The sequence below is a fragment of the Syngnathus floridae genome, chromosome 14 (genome assembly GCF_059516105.1).
Source record: "Syngnathus floridae isolate MCC-2025c chromosome 14, RoL_Sflo_1.0, whole genome shotgun sequence".
NCBI lineage: Eukaryota > Metazoa > Chordata > Actinopteri > Syngnathiformes > Syngnathidae > Syngnathus > Syngnathus floridae.
The window spans coordinates 4,373,818-4,390,940 of record NC_142426.1 but is presented as its reverse complement, the minus strand read 5'-3'; the positions used below and the strand labels follow the sequence as shown (position 1 = coordinate 4,390,940).

General features: G+C 50.0%; 1 protein-coding gene across 8 annotated transcripts in view; it reads right to left on the bottom strand.

Annotated features, from left to right (window-relative positions):
• Window positions 1–632: 632 nt before the first annotated feature.
• Window positions 633–17,123, bottom strand: part of kmt2cb (lysine (K)-specific methyltransferase 2Cb) — a 36,321-nt gene continuing 19,830 nt past the window's right edge. For 4 of the 8 annotated variants that reach the window (XM_088396002.1, XM_088395995.1, XM_088396001.1 and 1 more), the window contains 32 exons: window positions 16,772–16,912; window positions 16,642–16,674; window positions 16,401–16,547; window positions 16,191–16,332; window positions 15,871–16,106; window positions 15,714–15,787; window positions 15,118–15,318; window positions 12,979–14,880; window positions 12,459–12,754; window positions 10,914–12,364; window positions 10,557–10,668; window positions 10,308–10,374; window positions 10,158–10,218; window positions 9,845–10,077; window positions 8,130–9,719; window positions 7,630–7,821; window positions 7,332–7,496; window positions 7,128–7,257; window positions 6,908–7,055; window positions 6,644–6,828; window positions 6,434–6,570; window positions 5,991–6,243; window positions 5,672–5,811; window positions 5,410–5,514; window positions 4,231–5,335; window positions 4,002–4,138; window positions 3,720–3,862; window positions 3,293–3,467; window positions 3,069–3,185; window positions 2,911–2,984; window positions 2,582–2,690; window positions 633–2,509 (listed from right to left, as the gene is read on the bottom strand). In XM_088396002.1, coding sequence (XP_088252128.1) covers window positions 2,417–2,509; window positions 2,582–2,690; window positions 2,911–2,984; window positions 3,069–3,185; window positions 3,293–3,467; window positions 3,720–3,862; window positions 4,002–4,138; window positions 4,231–5,335; window positions 5,410–5,514; window positions 5,672–5,811; window positions 5,991–6,243; window positions 6,434–6,570; window positions 6,644–6,828; window positions 6,908–7,055; window positions 7,128–7,257; window positions 7,332–7,496; window positions 7,630–7,821; window positions 8,130–9,719; window positions 9,845–10,077; window positions 10,158–10,218; window positions 10,308–10,374; window positions 10,557–10,668; window positions 10,914–12,364; window positions 12,459–12,754; window positions 12,979–14,880; window positions 15,118–15,318; window positions 15,714–15,787; window positions 15,871–16,106; window positions 16,191–16,332; window positions 16,401–16,547; window positions 16,642–16,674; window positions 16,772–16,912 — 10,094 coding nt within the window. In that variant the 3' untranslated portion in view covers window positions 633–2,416. The remainder of the gene's footprint in view (window positions 2,510–2,581; window positions 2,691–2,910; window positions 2,985–3,068; window positions 3,186–3,292; window positions 3,468–3,719; window positions 3,863–4,001; window positions 4,139–4,230; window positions 5,336–5,409; window positions 5,515–5,671; window positions 5,812–5,990; window positions 6,244–6,433; window positions 6,571–6,643; window positions 6,829–6,907; window positions 7,056–7,127; window positions 7,258–7,331; window positions 7,497–7,629; window positions 7,822–8,129; window positions 9,720–9,844; window positions 10,078–10,157; window positions 10,219–10,307; window positions 10,375–10,556; window positions 10,669–10,913; window positions 12,365–12,458; window positions 12,755–12,978; window positions 14,881–15,117; window positions 15,319–15,713; window positions 15,788–15,870; window positions 16,107–16,190; window positions 16,333–16,400; window positions 16,548–16,641; window positions 16,675–16,771; window positions 16,913–17,123) is intronic. The other 4 variants (XM_088395999.1, XM_088395998.1, XM_088395997.1 and 1 more) reach the window with 4 other exon arrangements.

The window sequence follows — 17,123 nt, the reverse complement described above, 5'->3', positions numbered from 1 at the left end:
TCTATCTTGAAGAAATAAAATACACGAGAAGGACACTGGTGCGAGATTTATTAATAAACCCGCACAAACCCAGACCTTTTCATCGTCACCGCTGAAACGAATAAAAACGCTTTAAACAGGTCTAGACTCTAAAAACACGATCGTTTTTACAATCTTATTTTTTGATTGAGTAATTGCATTTTTCATAAAAACATACAGGAATAAACAATGTAAACATGACCTATTCAGAATCACCAACACACTTGGTCCAATGCCGGGATGCTACCAGGTTTCACCAGCAGATGTCGCTAAAAACCCCTATACAGACTAATGTCCAACAAGAACTGCATAAAAATTAAAATAAAACAAGCTATAGTTAAAATAGCCTCCTCTATGTACCACTGAAGTTTCGCCTAACAACAAGGCTTTAATACGTCATTTTAAATCAGACCTTATTTACCTTATTGGTGGGTTGACATTCATGATCTGACCTTGTAGTGTTCTTCCCAAGAACCTTGAAGATGTTTTTTCCTTTTCAGATAATGAGGCGCCAGTGAAGACGCAATATCAGTAAGAATATGTATATATTTTTGCAAGCCGTTCAAGGACAGTGATAGTACACTTGGGACAAAATACACACGCACACACCATGATAACATGTAAAATAGTTTATTTTTGTAAATGTTTCTAAATTCAATTCCACAAACTCCATACTCTGTACACGCCAAAGGGCATTTTCAAAAACAAACAGCGCAAAAAAAGTGTTGGAGGGGGGGATATAAAGAAACAAAAACGTGACTACTTTACATGACTGAGAAAATGTAGCACAAACACACTGGCAGGATGATGTATCATACAAGAGAAGAAAAAAATATTCAAGAAACAATTTTGTTACAACCATTCATTGAGAAAATATATACAATTGAGTCTTCGGAAAGTTAAAAAAATACATGCCATATACATTACAAGTTCTAAGACTGTCTCCAAAATTTTACTTGAAATTGTGCACGCAAAAAAATGTTTCCATTTTCTACGCATGTGACATGTGACTGTGTGTCAGTATAAGAAATAGTTCTGATTAAAGACAATGCCATTTCTATCCAAAAGCGAGAAGCGACGGTGGCAAAAGTTCCCCGGCAATTCTTTCTGTCACAAACACACACGCAGGCACGCACGCACGCACACACACACACACACACTCTGGTTTGTCAAAGTTGTCGTCGTCGTCGTCATCATCATCATCAGACACTCTTGCACCTTATTTTAAAAGCAACATAAAAACAACAAATACACGTCGGTGTTCCTATTTGTGTTAAAAAGTTGTCCTTTTAGGGTTTGAAAACCTAATTCACAGTTTATTTTAAAATCAAACCTGATTCGCGGCTAACAGACAACAGTCGCCATTTGGAGAGTTGATATTTTTCATTCTGCGACTGATCATTTAGCAACAAAAATAGCTTCTTTTTTTTTTTTTTTAACGTTTGAGTGGTTAACGTGTGAGTAAGTCACAAAACACTACAGCTACAATACCTTACTTTTACAACAAAAATACTTTGTGAATTATTGTGGTTATATTACAAATTCTGTACAGAATATTCATAATATATACTCTCAAACAGAAATAACGTTTGATCTTAAATAAATTTCATGGACAAACAAAACAGGAAGGAGAAGAAGAAGGGAGATTTCTTTTTTTTTAAAAAAACACCTAACATCGATCGAGAAGGTTAAGGTAGTATTTGGTCGGTTATTCCTATATTTTTTCTTTATGTACATTTATACAAGAAAAGTAACAGCATGTCTTCTTCTAACTTCACAAACATATCTGGCCTTCTTCAACTCGTCATCACGTAGAGAATCAAACTCATTCACTCAGTCATAATAAATACAAAATTCCACACAAATCACATGACGGAGACCTATGATAAAACTGACTCATGGAATCAAGTATTTTTAAAGTTGTGTGTGTGTCCATTTTTTTTCTTTTTATTTTTTTTTTAGTGCAAGTTAATATTCCCTTCGCAGTATTCATTGCTGTACATTCCTCATTCAGTGATGTCTACATTTAGTCGTACGCGCAGTACGACACACACGCACACACAAACACACACAAAAAAGGGCCTGCCCTTAGTAAGCAATAAGGCCGCACCCTGCACAGTGCTTTCTCATTCGTTGGTGAATTCCACACCCCGCGGAAGCCGCACACACACACAGACAGACATAGAGACAGACAAACGGAGGCGTCGGAACATGACGGCCTCGAACATATGGCACACGTCGCATCCTGCTACTTGTGTTCCATTCACCTCCATCTAACTCGGACGCCTTATGCTCCTTCACAAAACAACTTCAGTGTGAAACGCGAGACTTTTCGGCATCCGCAGGCAAGAAGCAGGGAATGTTTTTTTTTTTTATATGTCATCATTGCCACCTTTGCTCAGTAGATCCACTTCCGGCACTCGGGAGCGCCACAGTGGCAGGCCACCTTGTGCTGACTGGCGACGGGGTCGAACTGGTGCTCGAAACACAGCTGGAAAATGAGAGAGCAGAGCCGTGAGCGACGATAGCAATAAAATAAAAACAAGACAAAAAGATCATCCACCTCCTCTCCCCTTTCAATCCGGCGGATGCAGCTGATGATAATTTTGTAACCCCTTTCAAATGTTACCACCTCGGCAACGCAGTTCGGGGCACAAGAGTGGTTGATGTACCTGTTAAAAAAAAAAAAAGCAAGAGAGAAAAACGTCAACACGGAAGCCGGTGGCCCGAGGCAAGCCGCCCACATGTGTTCAAGGTCAGGGGTCAGGAGCGCACTGGGACTAAACGGGAAAACCCAAAGGCAACGGCATTGCACTCACTTTCTGCATAATAAATGATACATTGAGTGTTCCGTTAAAGGAAGGCAAAAGCCAAAAAGCAAATGTCACGTACCTGGCGAGTCCTCCCGATATGGTTGCATCGACAACGTGCTCGCTGTCGATACGGAACATAAAGACAGGTCGATTCTGGAAAGCAGATGGGTAAAAATCATGGGTCATATTTTTTGCTGGAATTGCCTGCAGCTGACTTATAGTGAAATGGATGTCTACCTGAGATCTATAGAGCCTGTCCTTCCTGATGGCGACCTCATTACGAAGGACGGTTCCATTGTACTCAATCACCATTGTTTGTTTTTCCATGTCTCGAGCGGCAAACAGCCCGAGACCCTGCCGAAGTGTATTGCGCGACATTTACGCGTGCGTTTGTACTCATTCCATAATACGGACCCAATTAGATGACAAAATGGAAGGGAAGCGTGGGAGACAAAACTCACTTGGATGCGGGAGCGGGCCAGGTAGACGTTGGCTCTCCACTCGCTCTTCATCCAGCGGTACTGTGAAGATCTCGGGTGCACTACTGGTGGCTTGCTGTGGGAGGCGCCACCTTCTCCCTGGGCTACATTTTGGTTGGACCTGGCGCTGCCGCCCGACACGGCCTGCGCCTGCGGCCTTTCAAGGATGGGATTATCATTCATAAAGTGAAAATATTGAAATACAGAAGGTTCCTTTGTAGGACGCTATCAAGGGTAAGAACGGTCGACTATTTTGAGCAGCGGCGGATGGAGCAGAAAATTCGGTGGTCGCGCCACGCGACTCAACAAGGCATGCTGTGATTATGACTTTGCTACTGCATCAGCGACAGACACCAGATAGACAGCTGAAGTTAGGAATAGAAAGCGAGGCCCCACCCGCAAGTCTTACCTGATGACCAGCGAGGTGCGAGGAGAGCCGGTTCTTGGCTGGGCCCTGGCACTGCCCGCGGGATTGAGCACAAGAGGCAGCTCCATGAGAGGGTTGCGTCCGTAACGGAACGAGTATCTGTCACAAGCCTCAACTCCAGGAAGCTGGAATTGAGATTGAAACATTAGACTCGATGTTACGGGCGTCAAAGTCGAGACCATGCCGGCCGGCTGAGCTCAAATCGACTGAAGTGCGTTTGTCGGCTTGCAGATTGGGGGTGACAATGTAGGCGCTCCTACAAACCGATTCAGTGATCTTGGCAACAGCGGATGCCGTGAGCCCAAACAGGTCCTCCCCTTTGAGGTAAACTGGGAAAAGCTTCAGTGTGCCAGATTCAGCTCTTTTCTCCGCAACCGGACCCAGAACCTTGTCCCACACTCCTGACACGAGAGAGATCAGAACAGGAGAATGTTAAGACCAAACACGCTCAGCGTGGCTCCGACAAACCATGGAGGAATTTTCGAGAACAAACCTTTAGCAGAGGAGTCCGTCAGGACCAGATCTTGGTAGCCCTGTTCAATGACTCTGATGGTAAACTCGGGTTGTCCGTCTTTTTCCTCGATGGAACAAAGGTAGCGACAACGGCGGTTGCCGTGGCGCATGCTCCAGTATATGCGGCAAGCCTCGTAGCCGACCGGAAAGATGGCGCTGGCGGAGTGGAAGGCGGCCATTTGCGCGGGAGTGAGTTGGCCGATGGCGTGCAGCACCAGGCTTCCTATTCGAAAAGTGTAGCCCAACTCGGGGCGCCGCACGGCCGCGGCCATCTGCCGCACTTCGTCCCTTTGGACGTAAACGCGTCGAAAGACGGCGAAGCAGCGCAGTTCGTGCTCCAGGGCGTGTCCGGCCGTGCCTCGCGGCCTGTGGGCGTGGCACAGCATGGTCTTGTCCTTGAAGAAGGTGCAGTGGGCTTGCAGGGCACAGGTGAAATGGTAGACATTGGTACAGCGCAAGCGGTGGCAGCCGCTGGTGGCGCCCGTCTGCTGGCAGTAGACGCACCGCACCGTCTGACCCCGACGCAGCGCCAGCTCCACGTTGATGAGGGCGCCGGCTTGCGTCTCGTACACTTCGGTGGACCACAGGGCGCAGTTGAGGTGCACCCAAGCGTCCAGGTCGAGATTGAGCAGGCGAGCGGGGCCGTCGGTGATCCCGTCTCCAAACTGGTGGCAGAAACAGCAGCGCCGGTGGTCCCGCAGTGAAACGGGAGGCCGCAGGGAGGCGCCCAGTTCCTTCAAGAGCTCATCAATCTTATCTTCGTCCGGGAGTTGGGAGGTTCCCCGGGGTACCACTACCTGGACGCTCCACTTCCTCCATCGGAGACCCTTGGCTCTCTTCACCTGATGCCAGGTCTCCTGAGACCTCGGGCGAGCCTTCAGCTTCACCGTCACTTTGATGGCGTCCGATCTGGCTGTCTCGCCAGCCACGGGGAAGGGGATTGGAGGGGTGGACGGGGGAGAGGGTTTTGGCTCAAGCTGGGCTAGGCAATGGACGTCCATTGAAGACATGTTGTTGTTGTACTGGTGCTGAGCTTTCGACAAGATCTCCGTCTGACCTGAGGCGGCGAGAAGGCTCAGTGATTCCTGGAGGGAAACAAAAGACAAAAGGGCGATGATTGACTGCATCTGCCATACACTCACATTGTGTGCTTGCCAACCTTTGATTCTATGGAGGACCTGGACTGCAGTGGTGAGGAGCAGTAGAGAAGGAAGCAGTTCTGACTGCAGAAAACCAGCCCGTCTTTGAAACGGCCTGCAGAATCCTAATGACAGAAAATTGTCCAAACGGAATTTAGAATTTAGATCATGTTAAAAATAAAAGGAGGCTTTAAGTGGTAAAATACATCACAAGTCTTTCAACATTCAACAAACATTTGACTGTAGAAAGACATTATAGCAAGAGCAAATAACCGCGAGCACCTTGATGTGAGAGGGGAGATCTTTGATGGATTTCTGCACTCCATTTCCTAGAACCACTACTTTACAGTTGCAGCACCACTGAGGTTTACATCCGGGGCTGCCGGGAACTCTCTGGTCAGGTCCTCGTGCTAGGGCAGAGCCTAAAAAAAAAAAAAAATAGAAATGGTTCACGGACTATTTGGCGAGTAGTTGATAGCATCTTTATGGCTCTTAAGTGTGGTACACGTGCACTGATAGGCCCCATAATTGGGGCTCTCAAAAAGCAATGTGGCTTTTCCTGATGCATGTCGCCTGCTTTTGGGGCAAATAATTTGCTCACCTGGGCTGTTGGGATGGAAGCGGAAATGATGCGCCTGCTGTTGCATCACGGCAGGCCTCATCATCTGGCCCGGGCGACCGTGAAGGCCTCCGGCGTCCGCCTGCCCGTGAAAAAGCACGGGAGGGCGAAGGTCCCCACGTGGGTACGCGAGCATCGATACGTGCCCTCGGTCCGGGGTGCTGCTGACCTCGTAGCTGCTGGGGATCTTCACACAAAGCAGCTGGGAAATGGCGGCCACCACTCCGGTGATGTTCTGAAGCAGGGGGCGTAAATCACCAATGAATTCAACAACAGAAAAAGAAGGCGACAAAAGCAAACACAGGAAAACTATTGAGGGCAACAACAGAATTTGGGGTGTTGTTTCTTTTTAACTCGTCACAAAAAACAAGCGAAGCCCCGCATTGGCCAATTCGAATCCACTTCGACTGAATTGAAGCGCTTACCTCTGCTGCACCTGGTCTCAATGTGATGGCTACGGAAACCAGTCCTGATTTGGAATTGTTGGACACGGGACCAAACGGGGGTCCGAAGAAGGCCCCTGAAGGCTCAGTCTTAATATCTTGCAATTTGACCTCTGATCCTGGATAGGGAAAATGTACAATTAACGTGGATTCAAAATGAAAAGAAAAGTGCATTTGCAGGTGCAACCATACCTTTCCCTTTGGGCGCAGGAAGCAAGGGGAGCACAGGGGAGATGCAGGGAGATGGGGGCTCTTGCTTCACCAACGAGAGGTCTGGATAGCGACTGATTTCCATGCCAACCACGCTCTCAGGGGACGAGGATGGAACAAAACTGTCAGGTGTGTCCCTTTCCTTACAAATCTCCTGTCCTTTGTTACTTTGGCGGGGAAAAAAAAAAAACGAGTCAAACTCTTGCAGTTGTTCATGTATGGAAACCGAGAAGTATTTTCAGATACCTCAGTTCCTCCTGGTTGTTGTGGGGAGGGGTTGGAAGGGATGCGGGAACATCCACCGTTTTGGGTCCCTGAGCAATGGCCCGAGCGAGCAGATCTTCCTCAGTCCTGAACGGGACATGGAGCGGCTTCGGAACGAGCCCTTTGGACACTGCGGACGGAAGAGCGTGCACTCAGACTCCGAGCATTCTCTTAAGTCGAGAATGCCAGATGAGCATTTTACCCATGGCTGCCGCTTTGCTGGCCAGCTCTTCGGTTGTAGCGAAGCCATTGATCATTTTCTGCCGATTGACGGGTGGCGGTGTGGGGGGAAGCGACGCCGGAGGTGTCGGTGGATTGCTCAGGTTACTCTGCTTTAGGAAACGGTCGAGTCCCGCTCAGTCGGTGCGTGGACGGGAAGAGCGGCATAAATGTGAGGAGAACTCACCTTGTAGGCCAGCTGAGAGTAATAGTCGGAGACGCCATCCAGCGAGGCGCTGCCAAAAGTGCCCGACAGGAGGTTCTCCCCATTGAGCGGACCGCTGCCGTAGGGAGCAAAGTGGGCAAAGTTGACCCCAATCAGTGGCTCCATGAGGGGCAGCAGAGAGAGCTGCTGTGAAAATACACAAGCAGGAGGCAAGTGAATTAAACCACTTAGTATGTCAAAAAAAAAAAAAAATCACAGCGCTCAGCACAATCAGAGAGACGATTTCCATATCTTCATCTTCTCGGCCATATCGTCTCACCTGTTTTATTTGGTTCATGACCGTGTCAGGGCCGGAGTGCATCAGCGTCCTCTCATCCCCTTCCTTCTTCCTCTTCTTGTAGCGAGAGGGAGGTTTCTCCCCTCCTTTTGGGTTCCTTCTATTCCTTCCTTTCTTCTTCTCCTGTTCATTGAAGATCGGCCCTTGAAAGTCCAGAGGGCCATCGGAGTAGGCCTGAGGATGCAAAAGATGTTACAGAGCGCAAACGTTCATATTCTTTTGTGACTTTAACGGATACTTGAGCTTTCGTGAGTCATTCAGGAACAGGCGTTCGGAGGGCGTCATTACAATTATCCGATGAGTCATCATACAACTTCAAGAGACCATTCTCTCAGGGTCATGTTTTAGAGACATCCGTCCATCGGGCCTTTGCCGACTTTGAATGGAAGGGAGGGCTCACTTACATCTGGCCCGTTTGTTTTAGTTTCCGCATGACTCACTCGGCTGGCCGTCCACCCACACAAAAGAACCAAAAGACTCACCCCGTTGCTGTCCACAGAGCTCTGCCTGAGGAGGAGGGCTTTGCAGTCGGCGGGTTCCTCTTCCTCTGATCGCATGCTCTCCTCCGACGGCTGCTGGGAGAACTCGGGCGGAGTCGCACTCTTGTTCTTCAGTAGGTGCTTGAGAAGCTCGTTGCCAGCTTCGCCCTTGTTTGGACTCTGGCCGGCAGGGAAGGGTGAGGCACCCCCTTTGCCGCCGCCCTCCTCCTTGACGGAGCTCATCTCGGGCCCGTCTCGTGCTCCGTGACAGTCGCTGCTGTCCGTCTGCTCCAATTTGATGTTGCTGAGGATCCTTTCATGCTCCTGAGCCTGCGCTCTGGCCGCGTCGGGTAAAAGTACAGCTTGTCCTCCGGAAAGTTGCCTCTCGAGCTCAGAGTGACCTGGAGTAGAACATCCAAGCGGGGATCTGGACAGGTCGTGTTCCCCAAAGAGATGCGGGTTCCTGGTCGGCGTCGACGAGGTGTCGGAGACGCTCGGCGTCAGAGGGGCGGTGAGGTCCGAGTGCGGCGTCGAAGGCGTCTTGATGGAGTCCACGTCGTCGTCTTTCTTCTTTTTGCGCGTTCTTTTCTTCTTCCCTTTCTCATCTGGTATGATGTTGGAGTACAGCTGGATTAACGATTGACCCGATCCAGGGAAGTTGGATGGGAGAGGTGTGGCCGAGTCGCCGGCGAAAGGCGGCGCGTCGCCCGGCATCGGCAGCATCATTCCTGCTCCACCGAACTGACGGGGAGGTCTGGGCTGACCCTGCGCAAAGTTGGTCGCCGGCAGGCCGAGGTTATCGGGTCCCAAGGCGGGTCCCATTTCCGGAGGCACCATCCCGTTTCCCATCATGGGCCTGCGTTCCCCTTGCATGAAGGTGCCACTTGATGAGCACATGCCTTGCTGCTGGGGGAAGACAGCCGCGTGCTGCTGCTGCGGCGGCGGCTGCTGCTGCACAGGAAGCCTCTGAGGCTGCATGAACTCCTGCGGCAGCTCCGAGTTAAAAAAGGGCATCTGAGCCAACGGTGCCATGCTCCCGTCTGACCCCAGCATAGCTTGTTGCTCCATTTCCATGCGGTGTTTCAAGGCCCTCTGCCGTTCAACTTCCTGCATGAGCTGCACCCGCTGTCTCTCCTGCTGCTCCCGGAGTCTCTCGCGCCTCTCGCGCTCCTGGAAGCCCTCGCTGAATGGATTGTTATCATCGAATTTCACACCGCCCGCCTGTATGGCTTTGGGAGGAGCTGCTGCCATTTGGGCCTCCGCTGGCATTTGGGAGTGTTGGAGCATGGCGCCCATGGGCATCTGATGGGGTTGCACCTGCGGGGGCATGATGGGCGGCATGCCGGGCCCTCCCATGGGACCGGGAGTGCCGGGGTGCCAGCCCGGTGGCGGGTTGGGCATTCGTGGAGGGGCGGCAGCGTTTGGCGGCCCAGAGTGAATTGGCATTTGCATCACGGGGTTCACCTGAGGCTGGACCAGGGCTGGCCCACCGGGACCGGGCACTGGATGCATTAAGGGTGTCAGGTTATTTTGTTGCTGTTTCACTCTGTATTCCTCAATGAGTTCAGCGTGCTCTTTTTGTTGCTTGCGGATCTAAAACATAAACACCATTTTGTTTTACAGAAATGACAGTTAAGGCAGACATTTATTATTATTTTTTTTTTAATCAAGGGGGCATAAGGTTGAACATTGAGTGAAGGCGCCAGACGTCTTCTTACCAGCTCTAGTTGTTTCTGCACTACGCCCTGTTGCTCTGTGACATGCTTGAGCTGCTCAGCGTCCTCCTCAGGGAACTCTCTCCCCGCCTTCTTGGCCGTTCTCTGCTTGGCAGACAAAGCTTTCTTTGACTTCCTGTGAGCTCCGATCTTCTCCTCCAGAAACTTCTGCTGCATTTGAAGTAGTCGCTGAGTCTCCTGTAGCCACTCCTCATACCGTGCCCTTTGATTATTGTCTGAAAGAAGACGGGCATTGTTTGTTAGCAATGCCTGGTGCAATAGGACATGATGCAAATGCCTCTGATGGAGAACTTACTGACAAATCCCGGTCCAAAATTAGGAGGATTTGGTCGTTGTACTTGTGTCAATCTGCCATCCTGGTGGAAGAGGAGATATTTGAAGGTCCGGTGCATCGTTTATGCATAACAGGTGGCTTTTTTTTTTCTTCTTCAAACATTAGATTTACCTGTCCTACAACTTGCGGGGGAAGTGGCGTGCTTTCAGGAACAGGTGCTACAGGCCCAGATGGAAACCTGTGAGACATCGAGACAAAAATAATCGATGAATTTGGTCACAGCTAACACAAGTTAGGGCCAACCTGCCAATGAAAAAAGGTTTTTTTTTTCTTTTGGCAACTTGATTAAATAAATGACCTTGTTAGTCTACGTGTGCAGTCTCAGGCATATGTAGAAAAACAACAAAAACCAATTCTTACCTGTTCATGACTATCGGAGCCATTCCAATGTTGTTTTGAACCATGACTTTGTTGATGCCTTTCAGCGCAACCATCTTGGCTTTCATGATTGGGTCAGTAATCGCGTCGAAATCTTGACAATGACAAATCACAACCATTAGAAATTGTTAGTTCAACATTTAATCAATGAATGTACGCCTGTGGAGGTGCATCTCAATAAATTCACCATCAGGAAATAGTATCAATCAAATGATTTGAAATTAACATCATTTTAAAGACGCAAGTTGACCATCCGAAATGATGTTCCTACAGGTTTAATGCTAAATGGATCAAACTTATTGAGATGCACCTTCAACCAAAGGGCGGGAAAAAAACTACCAATGTTGGGGAAGAAAGAGTCACTGGAACGCTGTCGTATCATGGCCTGCATCTGCCTCTGCTGCTGCTGCTCTTGCTTCTCCTGATCTAAGAGGTCCTGCAAAAGGAGCGGCTGCTCCTCCAGCAGAAGTGGGCGGTGTTGGCCGTGCAAGGCCTGGTTCAAAACCTGCTGGTCGTCCCCAAAAGCGCTTATGGAAGACTCTGCGGCTCCAGTGGTGCTGGCTATTGTCTGATTCCCATGAGGGGCGGCGTGCTCACTTTCGGTGACTCGGTGAGTGACAGATTCAACCATTGGGTTTAACGACTGCTCTTCAGGCTGCTGCTTAACGAGTAAACTGGACAGGACAGGGGTAGAGTCAGAGAGGGCTTCTTGCTGGCTTGCTGAGATTTGGGGGGATTTCTGACAGTCTTTGACCTCTGTTTTAATTTCCTTCCCGTGGACCAAAGGGGTAGAGTCCTGTCTCTCAGGAGTGTCGAGCTTGACCTCCGCTGATGATTTCGCGCCCGTAGCCTCCCTCATCTCCGGCGCCGAACTTTGACTGGGCTCCAGGTTTTTGTTCATCTCGCCAGGGTCAGCGCCGTCATCCATAGGATCGCTGAGATCCAGTTCCTCGTTGAACATGTCTTTTTTGATGTCATCGAGATCGGGGTCTGTATAAGCAATGATGTCAAATTTGCCAGATGTCAGGAAGTCATCCAGGTGCAGGTCGTTTGTCTCGAGGTCTAGGTCTTTGCCATCTTCAGGATCCAAATTAAGGTTTTCCAAGTCAGCATCCACCAAGTCTTTCACCTCCACATCTTCCAGATCTTTCACTGCAGACTCCTCCACATCCAGTTTCTCCTCTCCCGTTTCACCGCTGGCCACGGTATCATTCTGGCCAGCAGGGGGAGCAGACAGGATGATGGACGCGGACATGTTCTGGGTCTCATTTGGAGCAGGCTGGCTCATGGATCTCATCAAAGGAGATTGTTTGAGTGTGCTGTTGGCTGACATTTGGGACTGCTGATGAAGATTGTCCATACTGGCGGAAAGGGGTGCATTTCCAGACTGGCTGGCCATTGGATCCAACATCCTGGGCCCCTGAATTAATGGAAAGCGGTTATCTGGAGTTCCTGGAAAGCCTTGTGGCCTTTGAGCTTGGATGTTGGCATCCATGGTGCATCCTTGCATAGCAACCGGTGGAAATGTCATGCGTGGCCTGTTTTCTCCTCTTTCTGCTCTGTGCCGCAGTTCGATGAAGGGCTGACCCATAATGTTGTGCTGCTGTACGGGCATACCGTGCGGTGGAAAGTGTTGGGGCAGACCCATGGGATTACCACCGACGCCCTTCGCCATTTCTGCAGACATGGATCGTCTCATCTGAGGAGGAACGTCCTGCGTCGGATGCTGTCCGCGGGGAAACAGTTCTTGGGCCGAATGCGGTCCGAGAGCACCGGCCGGAAAGGAAAACCTACGACGGGATAGGAATATGTGAGTACAAGGCCAGCTAGTCATCAATTGTGAGATAAAACTAGACAAAAAGTCAACATTGAAGCTGAACACACCTCGGTCCCTGGTGTCTCAAATTCAGATCTCCGGGGTGCGGGCCCCGAGGTATTTGTCCTTCGTGTCCTGCTGGAAAAGGTCCAGGAAACCTCATTGGCCCTCTCATGGGTCCTTGTCCAGGATAAGGTGGAGGAGGTCGGTTGAACACGTCCCGCTGTTGTCCAGGGTCTTCCTGAGGCCACGGTCGTGGTGGTCTAGGAGCCAAGTTGCCAGGAGGCTCTTGAGGGCACCTCTCTTGTCGAATAGCACTCCTTTGTTGCTGCTGCTTCAGGATTAGTTCTCGGATTCGTTGCCGCTGCAAAACAAAAGCACAGCAATATGGAAAGTCTTAGAAATAAGCAAGGCTTTGCTAGATCCTTCACCAAAACACAGCACTAGATGGCTTGTGAAAACATGATTGTTCTAAGAAATGAAAACACTAAAAAATGAGGGGACGGAGACAGTGGCAAGAAATAAAACAAACTGAGCAAGGACATCATCAAGACAGTAGTAGCCGATGATAAGAACACGATTATGCACCTGTCTGAGTCTCTCTTCATTTTCAGCCATAGCAACCTGGGCGTCAGAGGACACAGCAGCCATTTGGGGATTGTTAGGTAGCTGGCTCGGGTCTGGAGGGACAAACGCATTGTTCCCCAGACTTGACTGATCTTTAACTTCCATCTTCTCCGACTGTTGACGAGGGGTCATAGGGGCTTGTTCAAACGGGTCATGACCTGGCGTCTGACCATGTCTTCTGGAGGGTGACCGGGTAAATCCATCATCACAAGGATGCTTGGGTGTTTGTGAGCCTGCATGAGGGAAATGTTCCTGAAGCCTGCCTTGAGGGGCAGAGAATGAGTCCTGAGTTTCCAAAGATCCTGGCCTTAATCCTTGTCTATCAGGCCCAGGATGCAATGTGCCAGGAGACTGGCCATAGTCATTTACCATTGTGCGGGGGTTGCCGACCTGGGAAAACATGTCATTACTTCCTGGTCGGGACGGGCCAGATGCATTAGGAAATGTCTCAAGTGGCCCTTGACTAGTGCCTGGTGACTTTGAAAACCTCTCCACGGCAGCAGGTCGGGGCGTGCCCGGTGGCTGAGCATAAGGGTCCACAGAGTGGGAAGGTGACATCCTCTGGTGGGGGAACTGATTGAGTCCGCCAGGGTGAGGGGTGGGGGGAGCGTGCGAGTAAGGATCTGAAGACGGGCTAGGGGTGTTTGATGGTTGATTATAATTGTCGTGTGGACGCGGGGTGCCGGGTGGTCTGGCATAAGGCTCAAAAAATGGACGTGCCTGAGCATTGGGTTCGGGCCGGTGGTTACCTGAACTGCCAGGTTGCGAAAAGGGGTCGTAAGTGAAGTGGTCCGGCCTCGGAGTGGAAGGCGCGTGGGAATAAGGATTTCGAGACATTGGAGCCATTTGTCCTTGCTGAACGAACGGGTGTGCTTGAGCTTGATGTTGGCCCATTCGAGGGGGACTGGCAAAGTTGTCGTTTGCAGATGGTCTCGGGGTGTGCGGGGGCTGCGCGTAGGGGTCAATCTGTTGATTCTGGGCAAATCTATCTGCGGGATGTTGACCCGCTCGGTACAGCGCTTCATGAGTCTGCGGAGGGGGCATTGGCGTCTTGAACAGCGGGACAGAGCCCGACTCATTACTTCCAGGGATGGGTGTCAGTAGAGGTCTGGAGTAAGGGTCGGACAAGATCATCCTGTTCTGAGCCATGCGTTGATAAGCCTCGTTTCTTATCATGGGCCGAGAGTATGGATCTCTGCCCGGCGAGCCCATGGGGGGTCTTCCCTGAGCAGCGTGGCTGGTCCTGGGTGGCCCCATGGGCTTCAGGAACGTGTCCATTTCTCCAGATGGCCTTGGAGTGTCAGGAGGTTTGGCATACGGATCGTTGCTCATTGACGTCGGAGAACCAAAGCTGTCGTGAGCAGGGGAAGGCCTCCCTCGGTCCTGCTGTTCCATCAGGGACGTGGGCGATTTACCAGATTCCATAGGCATTCGACGACACGCAGTCGGGGGTCTTGGAGTCCCTACCATCTTGCCATATGGGTCCCACGGAGAGGAAGGTCTGGAGCCAGAGGAGCCAGGTGAAAAAACCTGCGGCGACTGAGGCTGGGAAGACGAGCCGGAGGGAGGCGGAGGAGGGGGTCGTAAAAACACATCATCCGAAGAACCCGACGTCGGCGTCCCGGGTAACTGCGGCCGCGCAAAGCCGTCTTTAGCGACGAGCTGCTGCTGCTGCATTGGGGATGTGCTTCCGTTGCTTGGCAGCGAGGCCGGGCTCTGGTTCCCGCTGTTGCTGCCGTCTCCGTCAGTCTGCACGTTGCCTTGTTGCAGCTGCTGTTGCTGTTGCAGTTGCTCGTTCTTCACTTGCTCCAGTTTCTGAGTGGCTTCGATTTTGGCTTGCTGTTTGCTTTTCTGCCTCATTTGCTGTCGAAGAAGCAAAACAAAGTGTTCGGCGTTAGACGGTATGTCGGCGGCAACACGTGCGCCGTTTGCCAGTCTCATGCAAAAAAAAGTGAACTGGGCCTACTAACCGCCAATGTCATCGGGGTTAATGCGGAGGGATAATGCAGTTGTTTTGGGAGCTTTTACTAAAGCACCTCTTAGATGTCTTAATATTAAGTGGACCTGCTGCTGCCCTGACTTAATTGCATACCCTCTTACCTGTCTAAACTTCCACTCTTGTTCATGCTCTGACTCTTTTGGTTTCAAAGGGTCTTTAAACAGCAGTTCTGTGTCTAGTGGTATGTTGGGATCAAACACCTCAGGGGGCTGTGGATGTTGTGGATGGTGCCTCTTCACTGTCTCATTGGACATCTGGACTTTGTTGATGCGCAGGGCGGCTCGGTTATCTCTTGCCTTTTGCTGAAAGGCACATGGATACACATGATCAAGACAAGGTGTATATATCGTAGACAGATGCCAAAACCCAACTCCAGCAATGGTAAATTTAAAATAAAAAACATTCTCATAATTATTAAACATCATGATATATCATATTGAATATTTTTCAACTCCGACTTAAGTTTTAGTAACTTCAAACACTTGTGCCTCATCGTTTTGGCCTTGGTGCACTGAGCAAGGGTGCCAATATTAATTAGTTTGTGTTGGAATGGCCAGATTTTAATCTGTGCTGGCAAGAGGCCCCACGCATTACACAAGTGTGTTAACGTGGCACTAAAAGTGAAACGCGGGGGCTTACACTCGGTTCGCGGTGCTTTCAGGGGGGTGCGATATTCTCAAAGTATGAATGAGCTTACCACATAAGGGGCCCTGTCTTGTGAACTAGCTTTCCTCCACAGTTTTGCAATTTGCTTTACTCTGGTGGACCAGTCTGTCGAGCAGAAACCGACAATTAAAATCCACAGTTACATTGTACTTTGATGTCAAAATAAACTATGGGTGTCATGCTCCAACCTGGGAATTCCTCTTTGAGGTTAGGAAAATTGATGTTGGTGTAAAGGACAGGCGCTACAGTAGCAAGCTCCCCGAGTGTCTCCTCCTTCTCCCACTTGAGCGTACTCCTTTGGGCATTGGACATGGCTTCAGTTTCCCCCTCAGGCAGCGATCCAGGTGGTGTGGGGCCGGGGCCATGGGCAGGGGACGGCCATGGACCGACTGCTTCTCGAGGCATTTGACAAAATTTTCTATCCCTGCAAAGGCAAATAGAACACTTTCAAATAAGGAAAAACAAATGTGTGCAGATATTTGCAAGCATCATGCAAAACAAGCATTACCTGGGATTGTCACTGAAAGGCATACGGTTGAGGGGGGAGAAATTTTCCGGGATTAAAGGCCCTGCTCCTGAATTGGAAGGGAAACGGTAGCCTGGACCCATCATTCCGTTGATCATTGGCATCCTTGGAAACATTGGATTGCCTGCAGGCAGAGGAAATCATGCATGGAAACATTCAAAAATAGACACGTGAATGTAAGAAACATTGTACCTGTGTTGGGATGAGGGATACAAGTGCCAGGTGTGGTAGGGAGGGGCCCCGGACCTGGAGGATGAGGCAACTGTGGCGGCAGAGGTTGGCTTGTGCTGGGGCTGAGGACGGCCGTGAAGAGATCTTCTACATCCTTGCCCTCCAGCTCTGTAAAATGGGAACAGCACAAAACTCTGTAAGCCTGCTTAAAGAAAGAATTGATAATGACAAACGTTGCATCAAATCTGATCAAATGACAAACCTGGGATTTTGTACAGTTTGCTGAGGATTGATTCTGAAAAAGTAAAGAAAGATATTTTTGAATATTTCAATGTATGGGCATGAAGAGCTTGTTCTTTGTCTCCATATGGCAAATGATGTCCCATACTCACCGTCGGTGACCATCTTGTCTAACTCTGGACTAAGAATGCCATCCAAGGGTTCTTCTGGAAGGCTTCGAGGTGTCCTGCGATCGGCCTGCGAGTGGGGCGGTGCTGGGGAACTCTCTGTGAGGGGCCCCACGTCCAGACCGGCTGTGGAAACAAACAGACACCAGGGTGTCAAACATGCAGCCCGTGGGCCGGAATCAACTCACGAGGAGGCTCCGATGCGGCCACTCATTTGGTTTGTTATTTTTGTTGGAAAAGCAACACAGAGTTAGAAGAAGTGACATTACATACATACGCTCCCTAACAAATAAAAACAAGAAACCCAGACTAATAAATCTCTTTCTAACTACATTTT